This window comes from Phymastichus coffea, unplaced genomic scaffold (genome assembly GCF_024137745.1).
Source record: "Phymastichus coffea isolate CEN01 unplaced genomic scaffold, Cenicafe_Pcof_1.1 PCOF00024, whole genome shotgun sequence".
NCBI lineage: Eukaryota > Metazoa > Arthropoda > Insecta > Hymenoptera > Eulophidae > Phymastichus > Phymastichus coffea.
Genome location: NW_026706835.1, coordinates 3,501,200 through 3,523,304, shown reverse-complemented (window position 1 = coordinate 3,523,304; position 22,105 = coordinate 3,501,200). Strand labels below are relative to the sequence as shown.

Genomic DNA, 22,105 nt, shown 5'->3' with positions numbered 1-22,105 from the left:
GTTAAAAAATGAACCTGAAATGTACATATTTTGTACAGAAGTATTGTTAACCAATGTTAAAATCCATTTTTTTGTTGCCTAGTTGACGTGGCACCGTCACTGAGGAATCTGGAATCATACCAGACTGAACAGAGAGGTGTTCGAAAGTTCTGACGAACGAAACATGACACACGCACAAAAGAATCCCAAAAGGTCAACACGACTCCGGGAGGCGCTTTGAGGACGTAGCGATATAAAAGACACAATTCCGAGGAAAAGTCTAGAGATCCTAGACCTCGACATGCTAACCGAATTTCAGAAGTTAAAGGACACGCGTTTGTCACACGGCTAAAAGTGGGCGCGAATAAGCGGATATCCATTCTTGATCCCAACAGCTGGGGCCAGAAGCTGTCTGCGTGGTGAATAGCTTGGACGCCGAGCGACTCTTGCAAGCCAGACACGTCAAAGTGGATTTTGTCTGCTGCCGAGTTAGTATCCGTGTAAAGGTAACGTAATGTTACAGATGCCTAGGATATGGGTATTTGCGGGCCATTTGCGACGAGCTGAACTATAACGAAGCGTGCTTTAAATGCGGCAAGGAGGGTCACAAAGCCAGGGGTTACCCGAGCGCAGCTGCCTGCTATTTTTGTACGGCAGGGGGACTAGGCGGGGGCAAGCACGTGCCGGGCTCTGTTCTCCGTGACTTCTTTAAAAAGGCACTGATACAGGTAAGAGTGAATCAAGGAAAGGCGCGCCAAAATTTCCATAATGGCTAGGGTCCTCCAGGGTAACATGAAAAGCAGTAGTCTGACTAATGTTCTGTTACCTCAAATAGCGGACAAAAACGATTCGAAAATTGTCTTCATCTGCAAACCGTATCAAGACCGAGAGACTTTGATCTGGTTTGTTAATGGTTCGCATACCGCGGAAATATGGGTCCGTGATTGGGCTATGTCGTGGGTAATTAGCCGCTTAACAGAAAAGGACTTCGTGCGGGCCTGAGTAGAAGCTGTAACATACGCGAGCATATACATAACCCCAAACTGTAGCGTAACAGAGTTCAAGAGTCTCAGAAGAGACATTAAACTCGCGGGAGACTATAACGCCAGGACTGTCGAGTGGGGCATGTCACTGACCAATAAGTGTGGACGGACGTTACTCGAAACGACAACTAGATTGGATTTGACGGTCACAGACGTTGGAAAGGTAACAACATACAGAAAACCTGGTTACTGTTCGTTCATTCCAGATGTGACATTTGTTACGGACCAGGTCATTGCGAGGGTTGTGATTTGGCGGATCCTGGAGAATTACACTGCCAGCGAGCACTAATATATAGCCTTCGTATTGAGGGGTCGCATGCAAACAACGACAGGAGCTCTGCCACCTCTTGTAAATGGTACGTTAATAAAATCGACGTCCACAAATTGATAGCAAAATTTGAGGCGGAACCAGACCCGGCGCTGATGGCCCTCAGTAACGCTGCAGGTGGTAAGGGAAGTTGGAGAGGCTGGCATGGGAGGTCGCGGGTCTCTTAGAACGAGTCTGTGATGTATTCATGCTCAGAAAACGAAAAAAACGTGAGAAACAACCCGTTTACTGGTTGATAGATGAGATCGTACACTTCCGAAGCATTAACCTAGGATTCTGCTGGGGCAAGAACTAGGACAAGCTGATCAATGAAGTAGATTCGGACTCCTGGGGAATGGGTTATAAAATAGTAACCCGCAACCTAGTCCGGACTGGACCACCCGTCGTGAGAATCGAACAGACTATGGACAAGATAGTTGAGAGACTCTTTCCGACATACCCTGAACAAGTGAGGAGGGGGAACGATGTTGAAAATAACGAGATACTTGAGCTCACACCGGCGGTGAATCAGCTTGCAGCAAGAAAAGCTCTGGGACCAGACGGGATACCGGCGGAGTTTCTCTGGATGGTTGCGGAACTAAATCCTAGGATACTTCTTAATTTGTACAATACGTGACTCAAGGAGGGAGTTTTTAGCAAAGAGTAAAAGATAGCACGACTGATCCTCATCGGTAAGGGCAAGGGTAGGAATCCCGATGTGCCATTTACCTACAAATTGTTCAGACTGCTGAACATACTTGTCAAGCTTTCCAAGTTGTCGCTTAGAACTCGAATCCAACAGGCGATGCAAGAAGTTGATGGTCTCAACGATAGACAGTTCAGAAAAGGAGACGATAGGCGTGATTAAGAAGGTAATAGAGCGCAGATTAAGCCCCACAAGGTTAGGCCAATAGTGCTTTTGACGACACTTGATATACGAAACGCCTTCAACTCAGTGAGGAGAGCAGACAACATTAGGACATTCTCAGTTACGTGCTTCTTCTTTTACGAATTATTTATGTAATTCTAGAGGAGATGTGAATGTACTCGCACGTTAAATTGTTTATGATTATCGCAGTACTCCCTGCTTGACATTGTCAGTACTCGTCATAGTTACATAAAATATTACGAAATTACAAAATATTAGGCTGCTTGATAGTATGGAACTTCACTTCCTTCGCCTTTACTATTTTCCGGAATATCTTGGGGATGACAGCGTAGAACAGGTAGAAAGATTTCACCAAGATATTAAAGAAATGGAGCGCCGTTATCAAAGGAAGTGGGATGTTAATATGATAGCAGACTTTTCTTGGATACTTAAAAGGGAAACAAAGACACAAAGCAATAAACAAAAAAGAAATCCTTTATATAAATCGTTTGAAGATAAGAGAGTACAATATAACAGAAAGAAGGAATACAAGTACTTTTTTAATATGTAAGAAGAACTAAGGTTTCAAAGATTGGTAGCTTGTGTTTTGATTGAAGGTTCATTCAATTAAAGTCGTGGTGAGTCAAGTATGTTAGATTTTAAGGCTTCTGTTTTAGCTTACGGTATAATGTTATAACGAGTGGCTTGTAGCTCGTTATGTCTCTCTCTTCCTGAAGCCAATAATCATATATTTAATTATATGTTGAAAATTTATAAAATGTTTCAGTACTGAGCAGACGTCAGCAAGTTGGTATGTGACGAGCTTTTCGATAGATTATCGATAGTCAGCTCGTAACACAGACATCGCGGAGAGAAAGCTATAGCAAGGAGAGAGAGAGCATAGGCGCGATAGTCAGAGTTAGCCTTCGGCCGGCTAAGAGTGCAGACCCATTGGAGAAAAAAAGGGGTCTGATTAGCGAACGGAGAGGGTAGAAGCTAGCAGGTAGTTAGACGATTGCGCTCGAGAGACAGCTTCTGGGAGCTCCTTGAAAATGATCGGAGGATTGTGATCTACTCGCAAGGCAGTACACAAAAAAAAATCGTTTTCACATAGCCAGTGACTTGTCAGATTTTGACAGATAAAGCGAACGAGCTAGACCAATTCTAGGAACTACGAATGCATCAAGTACCTTTTCGAAGTTTAATCTCTCTCTCTCTCGCGCTTGTTCTCTCCTCCTACTCGGTTGCTCGCGTTATAACAGCTAACTTGATTTTTTATGTGATCCGACTCTAAGCTTTCGTATGTTCTCTATGTTTCTGAATAAACATCCTTCTTTATCTTGAAGCGGCGCGTACTTATTTTATGTTTCCGTGTTTCTCTTCGAATTTCCTCTATGTACTTGCCCGTGCTCATGCATATCTCACTTTGGTGATCGCAACGCATGATTTCGTGTAGCCCGCAACACTATCCGTTACACACTTCTACAACCAGAAAAGAGGCAATTCTAAGCAGCTGGACCCAGGACATTCTGCGTAGGAGAATCATTCGAAATTTGCTTGTTTAATTTCCGCGGCTTCATTTATTTAAAATCTATGTGGCGGATTCTAGTCAAGCGAAGCTTAATCAAAATCCTGTTATAATGTGAGTATTATGCATACAAAGAATACGGATCTATACGATATTGTAAGCTTCATCAGTCTTCTTCCCAATTCTGATTACACTGAATTTTAGGCTTATTTTCAATTTTCGGGGTAGTTTTCCGCTATTTAAAAAACCACGTAGTGTAGCTCAATTTGTAGTACACATTCAGTTTCACGCATCAAAATACGAAAGAATGATGTGATTCAGCCAGAAAAAAATTTATTGCTCTTAACCTACCTTTTTATGGTAGATTTACACGATTTTGACTGATTTTTTACGGTTTTCCGATTTAAAAAAAAAAAACTTAATTTAGATTTTGAGTTCGATTTCAACGCATCAAAATACATGGAAAATGGTATGTCTGGTCTCTGGAACCAACCACTTTCTTTTTATTTCAAAATGGAAAAAACCAAGAAACACGATAGAATATTTCCATAGGTTGTCGAAGTGCTGATTCCGAATCTGGCTTCAAAATTGATCCATCACTTAACATTTTCGAGATATCCTAACCTAAAAGTACGAAAATCATGATATTTTGTTATGTTTGAATTTATGTAATACTGTGAACAAAATTTTTTTTCCAAATATAAATAGAGTTTTGATAATTGAAAACTTGCTTATTTAAACCTATTTTTCGTATTATACTTTTTTTTCATTGAGATATCATCAATTACAGTTAAGTATTTTATTAGTTTCGAAACTACATACAACAGTCTAATTGTCAAATATATGTACTAGCATACTCCATATACTTAAATTCCGATTGACATAAGACCCCTGTAACCTGTCAGACTACAAACTCAGACCATTGAACCTCCATTACCTTACGGGGTCAGCTAATGGTAAATCTGAAAAATTTTAAATCATGGAAAAAAATTGAACAATAGTAAGTACCTACCTTCAATATATAAATTTACTTCTCAGAGTGCTGGAGTAGCTATGTGAATCCAAACCATTCAAATGTCCTTTACCGTAGGCGCAAAAAAAAATTATTTGGGTTAAACCACTTTGGTCGAAGGAATTCTACTACTTTTTTGCATCCAATCCCACTTAAGTGTAACACTTTTCTGAAAGAATAATCATGTACTTTAAAAAAATCACAAAATAACCGGTTTTTCGTGATTTTAAGATTGTTTATACAAATCAAATAGATTTTGATTTTAACTTCTTAATTTAAACTATTATTATTTTATCTATTATTATTTTAACTATTATTTTATTTTAACTCACTTAAATTAAAATCAGATTTACTTAAGTGGATCTAAATATGTTGAAAAATATGTACCAATTTTCAAATTGATCCATTCAAAACTCAGATCAAAACCTCACTGAACCTAAATCTTAAAAAAAGATATAATTTTGGAATCAAGTTGGCTTCAAAAATGATCAAAACAATTCACAGCACAAGAAATTTTTCAGACTCGCAGTTAAAGATATACTTCTTGTAAAGAACAATTGATCTGTTTATTACTTGATAAAAATGTTGGAACTTAAAAATAATTAAAAACACTTATCTGTCACTAGTTATAACAACAGCACTGAACATTTGATTGCTTGTCCTATCTGACTTCTGATTCACCTACATATGACTAGTATAGTATAATAGTATATACGAGGGTCGTTTGAAAAGCCCGTGCAAAAATAAAAACTGCTTGATTTTTTTTAATAAATCTTTTTTATTTTTCAACATAGTCTCCTTTTAGGCTTATACACTTCATCCAACGCTGCTCTAGTTTGATAATCCCTTCCAAATTATAGGATTTGTCCAAGTCTGTAAAATAGGCATTCGTTTCTGCAATCACCTCCTCGTTTGAATAAAATCTTTTCCCCGCCAGCCATTTTTTCATATTAGGGAACAAATAGTAGTCCGACGGAGCCAAGTCTGGAGAATAGGGGGATGTGAAACGAGTTGGAACCCTATCTCCATCAGTTTTGCGGCCACAACTACTGAGGCGTGAGCTGGCGCATTGTCGTGGTGGCAGAGGACTTTTTTGTGGGCCAATCGTGGACGTTTCTCTAACAACTCGGTTTTCAAACGATCCAATAACGATGAATAATATTCGCCTGTAATGGTTTTACCCTTTTCCAGACAGTCGATGAAGATTATTCCTTGCGATTCCCAAAAGACAGTCGCCATAACCTTCCCGGCCGAAGGAATTGTCTTCGCCTTTTTCGGAGCAGATTCCCCCTTGGTAACCCATTGTTTAGACTATTCTTTGGTCTCAGGAGTGTAGTGATGTATCCATGTTTCATCTACAGTGATGAAACGACGCTTAAAGTCTTGCAGATTTTGCTGGAACAGCTGCAAACCATTCTTGCAACACTTGACACGATCTCGTTTTTGGTAAATCGTGAGCAATCGCGGCACGCATCTAGCGGATAGCTTTTTCATGTCCAAATGTTGGTACAAAATATTATGTACCCGTTCGCTCGAGATGCCTACAGTACTAGCAATCTCACGCACCTTCACTCTTCTGTCAGCCATCACCATATCATGGATTTTATCAATGATTTCTGAAGTGGTAACCTCAACAGGGCGTCCAGAACGTTCAGCGTTTTTTGTGCTCTTATGGCCACTCCCAAAATTTTGAAACCACTTATAAACCATTCTAATCGAAGGTGCAGAATCACCATAATGTTTATCAAGCTTCTGTTTAATCTCCTGAGGCGTTTTACCTTTGAAAAAGTAATGTTTAATCAATACACGAAATTCTTTTTCGTCCATTTTTTTATAACCACTCGATTTCTTTGATTGAAACGAATGTAAAACGCAAAGTAATTGGCCGATCTGGCTGAAACTTGGTGTGTGCTCTTCCAAGATATGCCACTAACTGAAAATAACCTTGATACGCACTAGTAGCGCCATCTCTGACTTTGCACGGACTTTTCAAACGACCCTCGTAGTCTGCTCTATGTAGTATAGTTGTACAATATACAAGGCGTAACAAAATTACCGAAATGGTCCTGTATTTTTTCAGGTAAGGTATTTTTGAAAAAGGATAGGGTCAGGTCTTTTGTAACTTTTTGCAAGGAATTCAATGGTGACCTTGGATTTAACCTTTAACCTCACCTTCAAGGTTATTTCGCGGTCAACTTATTTTTCAAATGGGAACCCCTCTTTTTCATAGCGGTAATTGAAAAAGCGGAAAATTTTACGTTCAAATATGTATCAAGGTCCAAGGTTAAGGACAACCCTAGAAGTCTAATAAAGGTCAAACATGTGTTGTTAGGGATACATCTGGTAATGTCGCAGGGTTAGTAAAGGACATAAATGACAAATTTTTTTCAAACGAAAACATCTATTTTTGATATCGGCAATGACAAAATTTTGAGAGAGAGAGAGAGAGAGAGAGAGAGAGAGGGAGAGAGAGAAAGAGAGAGAGAATTATAAAATTCTGCCGCGAAATCTTACGCTCGGCACGAATGTAAAAACGGTCGCGTTTGACAAAATACTTGCGAAAGTATTTTGGAAGAAAAAGGAAGGTGCACCTACCCTGCGGTGCAATTACGGTAATCAGTCGTAATTGTTGTTGGCAAACAAATTCTTCACCCTGGAAAGGCTGCGCTGGTTCTCCTTGTTCCCGCACGTATCCTAACTAATAACTATCTTTCGGCAAACAGCAAAACACAAGATGAATATTTTTGCGATTTTCCGAACAACAACTGAGGCTTAACGGAACTTTAAACTCTCTCGCGCTCCCTCTCTCTCTTCATCGTTCGCTCTAACATCGCGAGTGCTACCGAATCGCGAACGTATCGATTGATGGAATCGACTACCGTTGCAAATTATATTAATACAATCGAAGACAGAATTGTGTTAATGTAGCTTTCATAAAATATCTTTGTAACACGTTCGTAAACTCCAAATGTTTATGTAATAAAATAAGTGATTGAAATTTATGAACGCTATGTGTAACAGCCGCCAAATATGATAACAGAGAACGTGAAATTCTATGTCTATAAATCATTTTAAAAAAAGAAAATTGAAAACTTTACATGAATACCTACATTAAACAAATTAATAATGAAAATGTTTTAATGAACGAAATTATAGCCCTTGAAAATAAAATTTTATTTTGTAATGATACAAATGATTTCCTTTTCCGTCTAAATAATAATTTGATGAAACTAATTTTTAAAATTAGTTATAGTGACTAATATTTATAATATGTATAATATGTTGTTTTTTTTTCCGGATCATCATCACGCTTTACGATGGATCATGCGTCGTGTAAACACGACGCATAGTGGGTAGTAATTTCTTGCTGCTTTTGACTAATCCACATATGGTAAGGATAGAAGTCACATGTTCAAAATGCAATGCCCATCTTGGACACATGTTTGAAGATGGACCTAAACCAAAGAAAAAAAGATTTTGTATAAATTCTGCTGCAATGAATTTTCTTTCAGATACAACAGATGTATAATAATTTTAGAAGTAAAATGTATTCTTTATCAAATTATTATTTTCATTAAATATATATTATCATGAAATAATCATTTATTATATTATTTCTTATCTTACTGCAAAAAAAAAAATTTGCAAGCATTACCGGAATAAGTATTACAATAATTATTACAATAAATGTGTATTACATTAATTATAATAAATGTTACAATATATCCATGTGTAGTTATTTTTAAACTATTGGTCTATTATATATTTATACTTCTAATTTCACTGTCAATTTTTTTGAAGATTTTGATGATAGCGTATTGATTACTTTGTGAAGTTATAATTTTATTAATATCTAGCATGCCTATTTTCCGTATCTAGTTATACTTCTTGATGGTCTACATTTTGTAGATAATATGTTTTCCTTTATAGGTTCCACTAGAATGATTCTTTTATAGAAAGTGAGAGAGATAGAATATTAATAATTATATTAGAATTTTTCCTAGTTTATTTTTTTTAAATATTGCTTATGGCATTACTATACGTTTCTTATCAGATAATGGTACTGTATATGATAATGCTGTGAAACGGGTGCTCAAGCCGCTTGGACTAATTTTGGCTTTCCTCGGTCCTCTCTCTGAGTTGTTTGGAAAAAGGGTTGCAAACTAGCAATGTTGAGACCAGCGTTGATTGTTTTAGTGTTCGTCTCATTCAGCCAGACGCTTGGTTTTACATCTTCCGTTTTACATTTTTTTTCTTGGTTTTCGAAGTCATATGAGGAAACATTCTGTAACGTCACGGTTTGATAAACATTATTTTTAAATATTGGAATTCTTTTTCTATCCTCTTAATCGAGTTTCAAGACGCATCGATACTTGCTTTTCGCTAACCCCCATCGCGATTGTTAGCCATACTTATTTTGTTTGGGTAATAATTAGCAACAAAAGGCAAATTGTGTACTAACGTCACACATTTTTAGACTACTCAAATGCAATCCATGAGAGGGCGTAACCTGATGAGCCAATTTTAGTCTATCTTTTATGAATAAGGTTGTTAACTCGTTATGTCTCACAATTACTATTACGTGACATTATTATTTTCTATAATGCCAACTATATACATCTATGATCTGATATAAGGTAAGTAAGAAGAAAGAGATGAGAGTATGCAGCAAGACGCACAATATATTTGAGCAAGACACGGAGAGGGAGACAGGTACATTCGCATCTTAGAAGAGCTATCGTGGGTGTTGATTGGTCGAGGCAGACGAAATGCGAGGAGAGAGCCTGCAAAACCGAGGAATAGCTGTTTTGACTCTCTTGCGAGCAGACGCATGTGTCTCTTTCATTTTCGAAATCTAAAGGCAAGATAAAGAGGTTGATTTTCGAGATTTGAAGTATTCACGGAGGAGAATAAAAGTAGAAGGATGATTCTTGTTGCGGCTACGTGTTTGGTGGACTACAGAAGGTGTTCTTTGGTGTTGTACAGAACTGGTGCTACGCTAGACTGAGTTATCGTGCGTAATACTTGATTTCCTCGTCGATAAAGAGTGTCGTATTCATTTCTACTGGAACTTTTGCGCTTATGCATTTAGCGGAATCGTTATTCAATTTGCTGCAACAAGCGTGGACGCACTATTTGTACGAGGGTGGGTCAATAAGTCCTTAGAAAAAAATAGAAAAACAATTTTTTTTTGGTAGACTTTTTTTTTATTTTTCATTATAATCTTTTAGCTGGATATACTTTTCCAAGCGTTCTTCAAGTTTTTTTTAAGCCATCAGAAAAAAATTATTTTGGAAGTTCCTCAAAATAGCCATGTTTGTGTTATGACCTCCTCGTTTGAGATGAATCGTTGTGCCACTTTTTTAGGTTTGGGAATAAAAAAAAGTCACATGGGGCCAAATCTGGTAAATACGGTGAATGATCTACTAATTCGAACTTCATTTCCTTAATTTTAGCCATTGAAACTAAGTAGGTATGCACTCGTGCATTATCTTGATGAAACAGAATTTTTTTTGGTTCAAGTAAGGATTTTTTTCCTTTATTTTCTCGCTTAACCGTTCCAACAATAACACATACTACTCTCCGGTGATTGTTTGTCTTTTTTCTAAATAGTCAACGAAGATAATTCCACGTGCATCCCAAGAAACAGTGGCCATAACCTTGCCAGCCAATTTAACTGTCTTCGCCTTTTTTGGAGCTGGTTGACTTTTCACAATCTACTATTTTGACTGTTTCTTCGTCTCAGGAGTGTAGTGGTGTATCTATGTTTTGTGTACAGTTATGAAGAAAGTCGTCCAGATTACAGTGGATGCGCCCCAAGTGGGCCTCAGCGGCCACTATTCGACGGCGTCTGTACTCGACTGAGAGCAAATGCGGCATCCATTTTGTCGAAATTTTTCTCATGTCCAATTTCTTATGCAAAAACGAAATGACTGATAAAAAAATGACAAAAAAATTATTTTTCGGATTAAAAGCCAGAGTCAATGAGAAATCATTGCAATCGGTGGTCGAATCAATTACAAATCCATTGATCTGTCGTAGAGTAAATTTCTGAATGGGTTTTCAATAAAATAATTAGTTTGAAAAGCGTATAAAAAAGATAGAATCCTAAGATTTATCCGTTTGGTTGTTTGGTCTGTAAACAAATAAAGTAGCTGTAGCTTGCGCATGGTTATCCATAACCACGTGTTGTCCAACGATGCCGAGGAGCCTGAAACGATAATATAATTAATTGCTCAGAATTTGTCTCATCCATAAAAATATATTTATTATATAAATTATCAATCATTTATTATATAATTTATTATATATCGATAATAATTATCGATAATTGAAAACTATTTCAAGCACTTGTTGGTGTTAAACCAAGTAATCAGAAGCAACTCCACAGATCTAAATAACAGACACCAATAATATAAGCAAAATCAAGTTATTCTCTATCACTAAATTTCTGCTCTTCATTCTCCCACGAATTTGAATAATTGTTATTCTCTTTCTCTCTTTCTCGTATTTTTTTTTATTAACAAATTAGCCATCGCACTTTTTAATCTCGTAGATAATGCATATATGTCGCTTGCATCCTCGATGCGACCTTCGCGACGTAGCTGCAGGTGCTGAATCCAGATTTGCATCAGAAATCCTAATCTGGTAGCTAAGTTGATTGAGATGTTGTTTATGATGAACGCAAGTAGTCAGGCCTATTTCTATATTTAATAATTATTCCAAGCACTTCTTACTAATGTAGTCTTCAATTTGGTTGTAACCAAAACCAGAAAGATTGACGAATTTCGACTTAGCGATTGTCGCGGCTTGCCTGACGGGGTTGCTGAGGTCGAAACACTTGGAGATCTTCTACGCCATCACGCATTTGAATTCTCTGAGCCCAGAGTAGAGGCAGCACAATAATTTATCATCGAAAAGTATTCACATGCAAATCGACAACGATTATTTTCTCGAAAACGGACGTAACTCATCCAGCTCTTCAAGTGGTTGAAATTTTGTTGAGGAACGACCGTTTCGAATTGATCCAGTCCATAAATAATAATAGATATATATATTTTATAGAAATTGAATAATCAAACGTATATAAGTATATGAACTAGTTTTTAAATGTTAACATATTCAATTAAAGCGTCATTCATTCATAGTCAAGATAATATAGAAAGCTTTGTAACACAAAAAATTTTTTTCAATTTGTAAACGAATACTGAAGTGTTTCACATAACAAGAAATAAAACATTGACATATAATGTAGTATAATAAAACGAGATATGTTAGAGTAGTTTTTAAGCATTCAAGATATACTTTGAGCAATTTTCGAGATAACGGACGGTAAACAGTACACGGAAGACGGCGGACAATATATAGTACAGTACATTGCCGACAGCGTACGTTTGTTTCAACCCAAGGCTACTCAAACCGTTAAACTTCAACCCAAAAACCCGCAGGTGCTAACACCTGCTCATTTTTTGAACGAGAGGCCTGCCGTCATCATTGCCGACAAAGAAACACCAGGACTGCCATTAAACCATTTTGATCGATTTCAGCTACTACAACGACTGTGAGACCAGTTTTGAAAACGCTGGTCGTCTGAGTATATTTTACAGCTGCAAGAGCGAGGCAAATGGCAAAATGGCCCTTAGAACGAGTCATTGAACTGCACAATGAAAAGAATGACCTAATGCGAGTGGTCACTGTGAAGACAGACACTAACACTCTCCGTCGTCATATCGCCTACTTAGCACCATTAGAGTTGGAGTAGCCAAACAACAAGAAGCCAGCCAAGCGAGGGTTATTGGGTTATTGCAAGGGTATCTCAGTACTACTATATTATAATATGTATAAATGGTGTTCATCCAGAGGATGAAGGCGGGAAAAATGTTCGCGCGATTTGTACTGGTGTCAAACGGTCACGAGAAAAAGAAAGAGAAAATCTTTAGAAGTTGTCAGTTCCCCAGGTTTCTTGTGACTGAATTGGGGAATTGACGCATGTCTTCAACAGGCGCACGACAAACGCATTGCATGGGCCATAAACTTCAGGCAGCTGGTCCGGTCTCACCCGAGGGCTGCGGGGGACCATTCTACTTATGTTTTTAGACTAATTTAGGGTTAAGATTTGGGAGTATTTAAGAACTCTCTCACAGTAGCTGTGAGTTAGTTCCTCCTGGAAGGCAGAATGCTACACAGATTAGCATCGCCCGTTGTGTGTCTCCGTTGTTAAAGTCTAAAGACGAGTGCTTGATACCTTAGTGAGAAAGCGCTACAGAGAGCCTCCACGCTTGCTGCACAGTGTCAGGATCACCTCTTACCCGCAAGCGTTACCAAGAGCTACTCTCGTCGAGTCCTAGTTGCATCATTGCATAATATACCAATTGATACAGATATTGTATATTTAAATTACGTATTGAAGATATAATTTAAAAAAATGAGCTATTAATCAACTAACAATTTTTTTCAAATAAATAACTATAAAAATAAATAATATACATATAATAAAATAAGTAAAATGCAAAAAAAGGAAAATGTAAAGATTAATAATTAAATTCTAAATACAAAAATATAGCAACCGTAACAACATATGTAAAAGTCAACAAAAACATAATGACTCTAAACCAATAGGGACCGAGGATTTTGGTTGGAGGGGATAGAAGAATCAGTCGAAGCGCTCGTAGTGGCCAAAAGTGGCATTTTTAGAGTAAATTTTTATATGTGTTGTTATGGAAAAAATTTAAAAAATGGGTTTTTCGTGTTGTATCGTTAATTGTAACAAAACGAGCATAAATAGTAATTGTAAATTTTATCAATTCCCAATTGCTATTCACAAAAAAAACCAGAAAATGAAATGGATTCAAGCTGTGAAAAGAGTAAAGTGAGTAAATAGTAAGGTTATGTTTATGTTATTCTCAACACATGTGAGCATTACCACAGACTTCTGAACATGAAACTGAAAAATTATATCATTCTATTTTTATTCTTTATTTTTCAGTGGCGATGGTTCAACGTGGATTCCTAAAGATTATGACAGAATATGCAGTGATCATTTCATTGGAGGAGTTAAATCAGATATAGAGATGAATCCAAGTTATATCCGAACTTTATTCCCTCCAGTATATAAAGTAAAAGAGATGAATGAAAAAGCTGCAATAGAAAGGTTGATGATTACATCTATAAGCTATGACGGTAAACGTCTAATTAGTGCTAACAATATAACCTAATTGCGGTTCACGGGGGGCAGCACCTACCGGGGAGACGAAAAACGTAACGAAGGAATTCGGCACGTGAGCAGACGGAATGCGCGCGATTGAAATTGAACCAGTGAAGCACTGGCCATCGTCACGCTCACCCGCAATTACGACGCCGATTACTGATACGTGAGCTAGAGATCGAGTCATCCAGTGAGGGTATCCAAACTAGAGTCGAACACCAGCAACCGCTACCACCGAGTTTATTGAACCGAGTTTATAGACCAGGAAACGTGCGACAGCTGCGCACCTTCCTGGGGGTCGCTTCATGGTACCGCCGATTCTTAAGTGACTAAGCCACGCACGCTCAGCCATTAACGAAGCTGACGGGGAAAAAGAGCGAATATGTGTGGGAAGAGGACCAAGAACAAGCCTTCGCTAAGCTTAAAGCACTCATGATATCCGCTCCATGCCTCGGGTTGCCGGAACCCGACGGGCAGTACGTGCTGGAGACAGATGCTAGCGGTACGGGAATCGGTGTCGTCCTGATACAAAGAGTAGGAGACGGAGACCGGATCATCGAGTACGCTAGCCGAGTCCTTAATCCGGCTGAGCAAAACTACTTAGCCACGGAGCGCGAGTGCTTGGCGGTCGTGTGGGCCATCCAAAAATTCCGCCCATACATAGAGGCGTACCGGTTCAGGGTGGTGACGGACCACAATAGTCTAAAATGGCTATATAACCTGAAGAACCCAATTGGACGTCTCGCCCGATGGGCCTTGCAACTCCAAGGCCATACTTTTAAGATCGAATATCGAAAGGAGGCAGACAATGCGTTGCCCGACGCGTTATAACGCGCTTTTGAGCCCACGAAGGCTGAGGTTGGCGCAATGGATCAACCGAAGTCAAGGGACAGCGCCTGGTACACGGAACAATTTCGGCGCGTCGAGAGCCACCCAGAAGAATACCAGAATTGGAAGGTTGTTGGCCGGGTGATGTATCACCTAAAGCCAAACTACGACCACCAAGAAGAAGATGGATACGGGGACGTATGGAAACTCGTCGTGCCTCCGGAGGAACGCAAGGCGGTATTGTTCGAGAGCCACGACCTAGAGACGGCAGGACACTTGGGAGGCGAGAAGACCTTTGCCCGCATCGCCCAATCCTATTACTGGCCGGGAATCTATACGGACGTTAAGGGATACGTCCAAAAGTGCCAGGTCTGCCAACAGTGCAAGGTTGAGCAGCGACCGCCGCGCGGGCTCATGCAGGACCGAACGTTGTCTATGCCTTGGCAAGTGGTCGCAGGCGACATCGCCGGTCCCTTTCCGAAGAGCCCTCGAGGGCACGAATACGTCCTGGTATTCATCAATGTATTCACACGATGGGTCGAATGTATACCCATACCTAGTGCCAATGGCAAGACGATCGTGAAGGAACTCCGGGAACGGGTAATCCTGCGTTTCGGTACGCCAAAGATCTTCTTGTCAGACAATGGCACTGAGTTCCGCAACCAGTTGGTAGACGGGTACCTGAGAGATCTGGGGATAAAACGGACCTTCACCACAACCTACACCCCGCAGGCTAACCCTACGGAAAGGGTTAACCGTACCTTGAAAACGTTGATAACCTCGTACCTGCGAGGGAATCACAGGGAATGGGACCGAGTGCTGTCCGAACTCATGTTCGCGTTGAACACGGCCGTCCATAGTTCCACCGGGGTCAGCCCTGCCATGCTCAACTACAGCAGACAACCGGGAGCCCCAAATACTCTTCGGAGACGAATGGACGAGCTTGCCGCGCAAGAGGAGAGTTTACTTCGAATCGGGCAATGGAACGAGCACATGCAGAATAACCTTTCCGCTATTCAGCAAGCTCACGAGAGCGCTTCGGATGAGTCCCTGAGGCAGGCAAGGTATTACAATGCCAAGCGTACTGTCCTGCGCGGCGCAGGGCATTTCCGCGAAGTTAGCACCCAAGTTCATAGGCCCCTTTATCGTCACAAAGGTACTCGGTGCCAACTCGTATCGCCTTGCCAATCAACAGGAAGAGGTCACGGCGTTAATACACGCCAAAGATCTCAAACCCTATTATGGGCAAGATGACGATTTATCGGAAGATCGACAACGAGATGACGATGAGACCTCTACCACCGAGGTAACCATGGCGATGAACGTCCCGTCTAATGCGAGCGATACGACGATACACGGAAACGGAAGCGTGACACTGCGGATAACACACTCCGAAACAACGACGCGACAACTCCGAGCTCACCTCGTCATATCCGTCTTAAACTCCCCAACCGAATCCCACTAAACACTTCTTCTTCTAACACGGTGAAGCGTCTACGAGGGAGACCTCGCAAGTACGCGCTAACCACACACTCTACACAACATCGACAGACTACTCGAGCACCTCCTTCCATCGTCGGGAAAAGGAAGAGGGGCCGACCACCGAGAACGCCGACCGTGGATGCATGAGGCCCAGTGAACGAAGGACCTGGGAGACCGACGCTAAGGATCCCACCTTCGCCCCCCCCCCCGGCGACGGAGGCCCTGGGCAGCCGAACAGGCGCCCACCTTCGATATCCGAGGAAAATATTCGGGATACTAACATGCAGGATTATTACAGGATGCAGATTACGCTCGAGCAATTCGAGCAGGCGGCGGCCGCCCTCATCGGGTTGAATTTGGGCCCCGCCGTCGAAGGCGTTACACACGCCGCCCTGCACCTGCTGGGGCAGAGAAGGGACGAGGAGGAGCAAGCACGGGCGCGAGCTCACGAGAGCTCGACGTCCGTGCTGATCGAAGAGCTCCTCGACGAAGAAGTCACTACAAGCCCGTCGACAACACCCGGGATCACGCGGACCTAGGCACCCCAATTACCGGGAGCCACAACGGCTGCGATCCCGATGCTAGCCCCACCAATCTCCATCGGGACGCAGACCGAGGAGACGGTTTTTGGCGACGCGACCTGGCGCCCCAGGTTTAATAGCCAGGCATGCACGCCTGGCGAAAGGACCTGGGAGGAGATCGTAGAGGGTTTGAGGGAGGTCGAGCAAGGCTGGGCCATCCTCAACGCTCTCCAGCGAACCGTATACGCGGAATACGACGCGTATACGGCAGCGGGACATCGCCCCAGTAATTTAGAACACTGGAGTCAGGTGGTGTCCCGCCGGCGCCAGTTCGCGCTCGCGCTGAAAGAAGTTCAGCGCCGTCAACGCCAGGCCATCGAGGGCCCGGTGAATGACGTGTCCATGGGCCTCTCCTAGCCTCCGATCATCGGAGCCAGAACAGCGGCTCCGGAGGTCAGGTCGGGGGTCATACCACGCCAGGGCTCGTAAACGTGTGGGGTAAACCTGGTGGTGAACGTGGACGGCAGCCAGGGGGGTCATGCAACGGAGCCCATCCACATCAATGTGGTAGTAGGGCCCGCGGGTGAGGATCCCACCGTCGAAAGACCGCTGTGGTCCGCCCCAAACCGTAGGGACGGGTTGCCGCTGATCCCCAGGGAACGAGGCCTCCCACGGGGCACCCTATCCCGCGCTCAGTGGGAGGGGTGCAACGTGTGCTACTACCCCGGGGTGACCCGCACGGATCGTTGCCCCCGTGTTCGATGGCACGCCGACCTGGTCCAAGAGAGGCTGGGATGGGAGGCGCGCGATCGTCCTCCACTAGATGACCAAGGTCGAGAGGAACCACCGAGACCAGCCAGGTAATCTTTCCCTGCCCCCGTGGGCACGGCCACACCTACACTTGTTCACGGAATAAAAATTGAGCTAAACATCACACGGACTATAACCCTTTATTACCCTCTCTTCTCTCCACCTCGGAAGGGACAGCGCTAATAGGATTATTGTCAAGGATCCCGTGGGTCCAGACTGGAAGACGGGCTGTGACGGTAAACGTCTAATTAGCGTTAACAATATAACCTAATTGCAGTTCACGGGGGCAGCACCTACCGAGGAGACGAAAAACGTAACGAAGGAATTCGGCACGCGAGCAGACGGAACGCGCGCGATTGAAATTGAACCAGTGAAGCACTGGCCATCGTCACGCTCACCCGCAATTACGACGCCGATTACTGATACGTGAACTAGAGATCGAGTCATCCAGTGAGGGTATCCAAACTAGAGTCGAACACCAGCAACCGCTACCACCGAGTGCTGACCTGAACCTGCTGAACGCCCTCGTACCGGCGACATCGAACAGTGTGTGTGTGAGGTTTCGCCATCGAGGGCAAAACCATGTGCGCGCGAGTTCGCGATCCGCGACACGAACAAACTCGAATCCCTTTCTTGAGTGTGACTTGTTGGTGTCAACTTCGAGCGTCCGCCGAATAAAGGTAAGCTGGCCAGCTTAATTTCACGGTCTCGATACGATTGCATGCGTGACGACTAACCTCCGGCATCCGAAGCGTGCATGTAATAGCTCTGTTAATAAAAAGCAGCGAGCGTCCCGACACTGCGGGTTGTCGTTGAGCGAGCATCGACGTAAACAAACACGCGGGCCGACCTTATGTAGCATTTGATAGATAATAAAAGATTCTATTCCTGACATTAACAAGTGCTTTCGACTCGCTTATTCCATATTGCTTCCACTCACATTTTCGTAGATTAGTAGATCTATTGGTTGACTGACACCTGTTTCCCCATGCTCTCCGGATTACGTATTGAGCATAGATGATTACATTCGCCCTAGAATAAACTCGCACGAATAAAAATAATTAAACGGTATCCATCCCGTTACAAAGCAAATTATATTTCGGTGTAATAGAAGAAAATAGTTTAATAATTATTATTGTTTACAGGCATGCACGTTTCATGCAGCGTAGGGAAAATAGGGAGGTATTAAGCATGAGAACACTAAAACAGAAAGTAAAATTACTTGACGCTTATGAGTTATTGGAGTATGAAGTTGAAAATTTAGATCTATACCTTGGAGAAACGCATTTCAATAAAAGTTATGTTGACAAAGAATGTCAAGTAGATGACAGCCAATTTAGTAAGGAATCACAGCTGAAGCCCAACGGTACAGAAATAATATGCACAGCTGTTAGATTTAAAACAGTCATTATTGACAGTGCAACAAACAGTAGTACAGTTTTTAATGAGGTAGAGACCCAAACAAGTATTGTTATAGGCAAGACTATCATCATTCCCAGCCAAAAGACACTTGATAAAGGTTGTAATACGCCAATGAAAGTTTATGTTGACAGTTCAGTGAATGTTGATACCCTGGACTTGTATTTAAAAAGCAGAAGTTTTCATGGCTATGACACTGTGCGAAATGAAGAAGATCTATTGTATTTAGCTGGAGTGTATTATGACACATTCGACTTCTTATTAGAAAGAAGTATTAGTTTTTCATCGTTATCAGCTATATTTGATGTACATAGAACAACTGTGTCCAGCATTGTTATACATACACTAGTATATTTAGTATCGGCAACACAAAATTTAATATTTTGGCCTACGAAAGCTCAAGTTCAAGGCACAATGCCTAAATCCTTTTATCCAGATTATAAAAATACTCGAATTATTATTGACTGTACAGAGTTCAGAATGCAAAGACCTCATGATGCTGATGATAAAATTTTTTCATTTTCTCAATACAAACATGGTTGTACAGCTAAAATTCTTATTGGAGTTACACCAGGTGGATATATTTGTTTAAAATCAAAAGTCGCTGTTGGACGTAAAAGTGATTCTCAACTAACTATTGAATCTGGGCTAATAGATTATTTAGAAGGCGATGTTGTCCTTGCTGACAAAGGTTTTCCAGAATTTCGTAAGCTTTTAGACGAGTTCGGAAGAAGTGTTCTAATGGTATTGCCACCATACTTGGAAAACAAAACGGAATTCTCTCAAGCTGAGACTGAAGAAACATATAAAATAGCAAGAGTTCGGATTCACGTAGAAAGAGTAATTCAACGACTTAGGATATATAAAATTTTAGATGAAATACCTACAAGTTTATTTTCCTACGCTGATGATATTGTGCATCTCATATGTGTACTTGTTAATTTTCAGGCTCCTATTCATGCCGATCAAAAGAATCAAAATGAGGATTAACAAAAAAAAGAATAACAAATTGTACATATTTATATGAAATTTCAGTCTTTTATTGACTATCATATTAAAATTTTATTTTTATCATTCAGTTCATAACTGAATTAACAACATCAATAAATAATTTTTCAGTTACATCAATGTTTTACAGCTTTATAAATTCTTTAAACAGTGTTGACTATGTTCACTCCGGTAAAAGTACGCTTTGGTGGAATGTTTTCATTTGGTTTAACTACAATTTTATAGTACACCTTAGGTAAATAATGGTCGAAGTAAAAATGCTCACAAACTCTTATTGTAGCTTTCACAAATTCTTCATTTCTTTGTACTTGGACACAGCATGAACCATTTTGAATTAGTGAATATATCATTAAATCACAATTTTCAGTACCAGTCACATACATTAAGACTTGGCATTGTGTAAAATAAATATTACTTTCTCTTAACTCTATTGTATCACCTTTGAATTTCAAATAACTAACGTTGCATTTCTTATTTTTATAATCAACGATGGGTAACTTTGCACAACTATACGGACACTTAATTTCTCAAACTTTAACTATCTTATTGCCTTGGATAACAATGCCATCTGGACTAGCACAGAGCCAAGGTTGCTCTTCGCATATTACTAAACCACATTGTTGTACATGAACGCCATATAATCTTTGATATTCTTTACAAGCATGCTTTTCATACTTCTTCCCATAACGTGTGGCTGTAGTTTCCACCTTCTTAGGATAAAGCATGTCTTCGACAACAGACTCAATTGATTTTGTTTTCGTTGTTTTAATACTGTGTGCACTCTTGCTGGCTGAGATTCTCAATCGTCGAGCAGCAAACCACTTATCACTATCAGATTGCGAGAGAGTATCACAACATAATCGTATGATCTCATATCTTGAAGCAGGTATAATGAATTTTATATAAAAGTCTTTAACCTCTCTTGGTAATTTTACAACAACCTTGTAAAAAACATGTTGTTCATAAAGTTTAAAAACTTTGTTTAATAAATCATTGCACTTCTCAAAGTCTTCAATAACTTTTTCTTGAGATGGGTTGGATATCATCAATTTTTGACTGGAATTCTCATTATTACTAATTGTAGGCACAAGAAGAAGGTTCACAATTGGGCATGAGTGATTAATTTTGTCCAATATATTCAAAGGAGGTGGCTCAAGATTAATTTTGACTTTCTTTTCTTTAAACATTGTTTCAAATGAAGCACCTTTAGAATATTTCTCTTGAGCAAACTGACGTGCAGTAGGATTACCCCATTGTTTATGAAAACTAGTCCTGGATAAACTTTCATGGTTGTTTATGTAGTGGATAAGAGCATAAATATGCTTACATCGGTTACTTTTGTTGTATACACAGGTGCATGATACGGCATGTACAAACCGATTCTCATTGATCTGGAAAAAATAAGGTAAAAATTATCATATATAAAAACACTTTTATAATTAAATAAGTACTTGACAATCAATCTACCTTTAATTTTACTGCATAGGGTTGCTTAGTGACACTGACTTGTCGAACAACATTGGCTTGGATTAAATAACTTACTTTATCTTGTCTCCTTTCCTCAACATCTCTTACATGGCCAATATTTGCTAAATCTTTACCTTTACTTGGCGTTTGGGGTTGAAATTGAATAGCATGTGTAATTTTTTCGAAGTCAGTTTTAATTACTATATCCATCCTTTCTTAACAAAGTTGCGATGACAATACCTGTACCAAAAATGTTCATATATAATTAATTTATACATAGGATATTTTTTATCAAACAGATTTGTTTATACTTTTCATTTTCCGATACTATGTAATGCTGTTATCAAGATCTGTAGAATACATAACCTTATAGGTTCGACTCTAATGAATAAATTTATTGTTTATTGATATTATACTTACTTTTTTATGATAACTATTGTTCTATTTACATTCGTAAAGAAGTGCCAGCTATAATGATTGCACTGCGACTGTATCATTTAAAATAATCAACGATTTACAAAAACTCCAAAAATGCCGTTTTTGAACCACCAGAGAGCGCTTCGAGCTTTCCTCGGTCCCTATTAGTCCAGGAAAAATAGGCCGAAAAAGGCCGTTTCGCGGTTTTTCA

The 22,105-nt window shown here is 40.3% G+C and overlaps 1 protein-coding gene across 3 annotated transcripts in view; it reads left to right on the top strand.

The window, feature by feature from the left end:
• LOC131675502 (methionine-R-sulfoxide reductase B1-like) overlaps nt 1-22,105 on the top strand; it is a 104,148-nt gene that overhangs the window by 43,069 nt on the left and 38,974 nt on the right. The window contains exon 3 of one of the 3 annotated variants that reach the window (XM_058954508.1): nt 8,088-8,391. The exons of the other annotated variants lie outside the window; for them this stretch is intronic. Coding sequence (XP_058810491.1) covers nt 8,088-8,266 — 179 coding nt within the window. The 3' untranslated portion in view covers nt 8,267-8,391. Of the gene's footprint in view, nt 1-8,087; nt 8,392-22,105 lie in introns of those variants that run through there. 3 annotated transcript variants of the gene reach the window in all.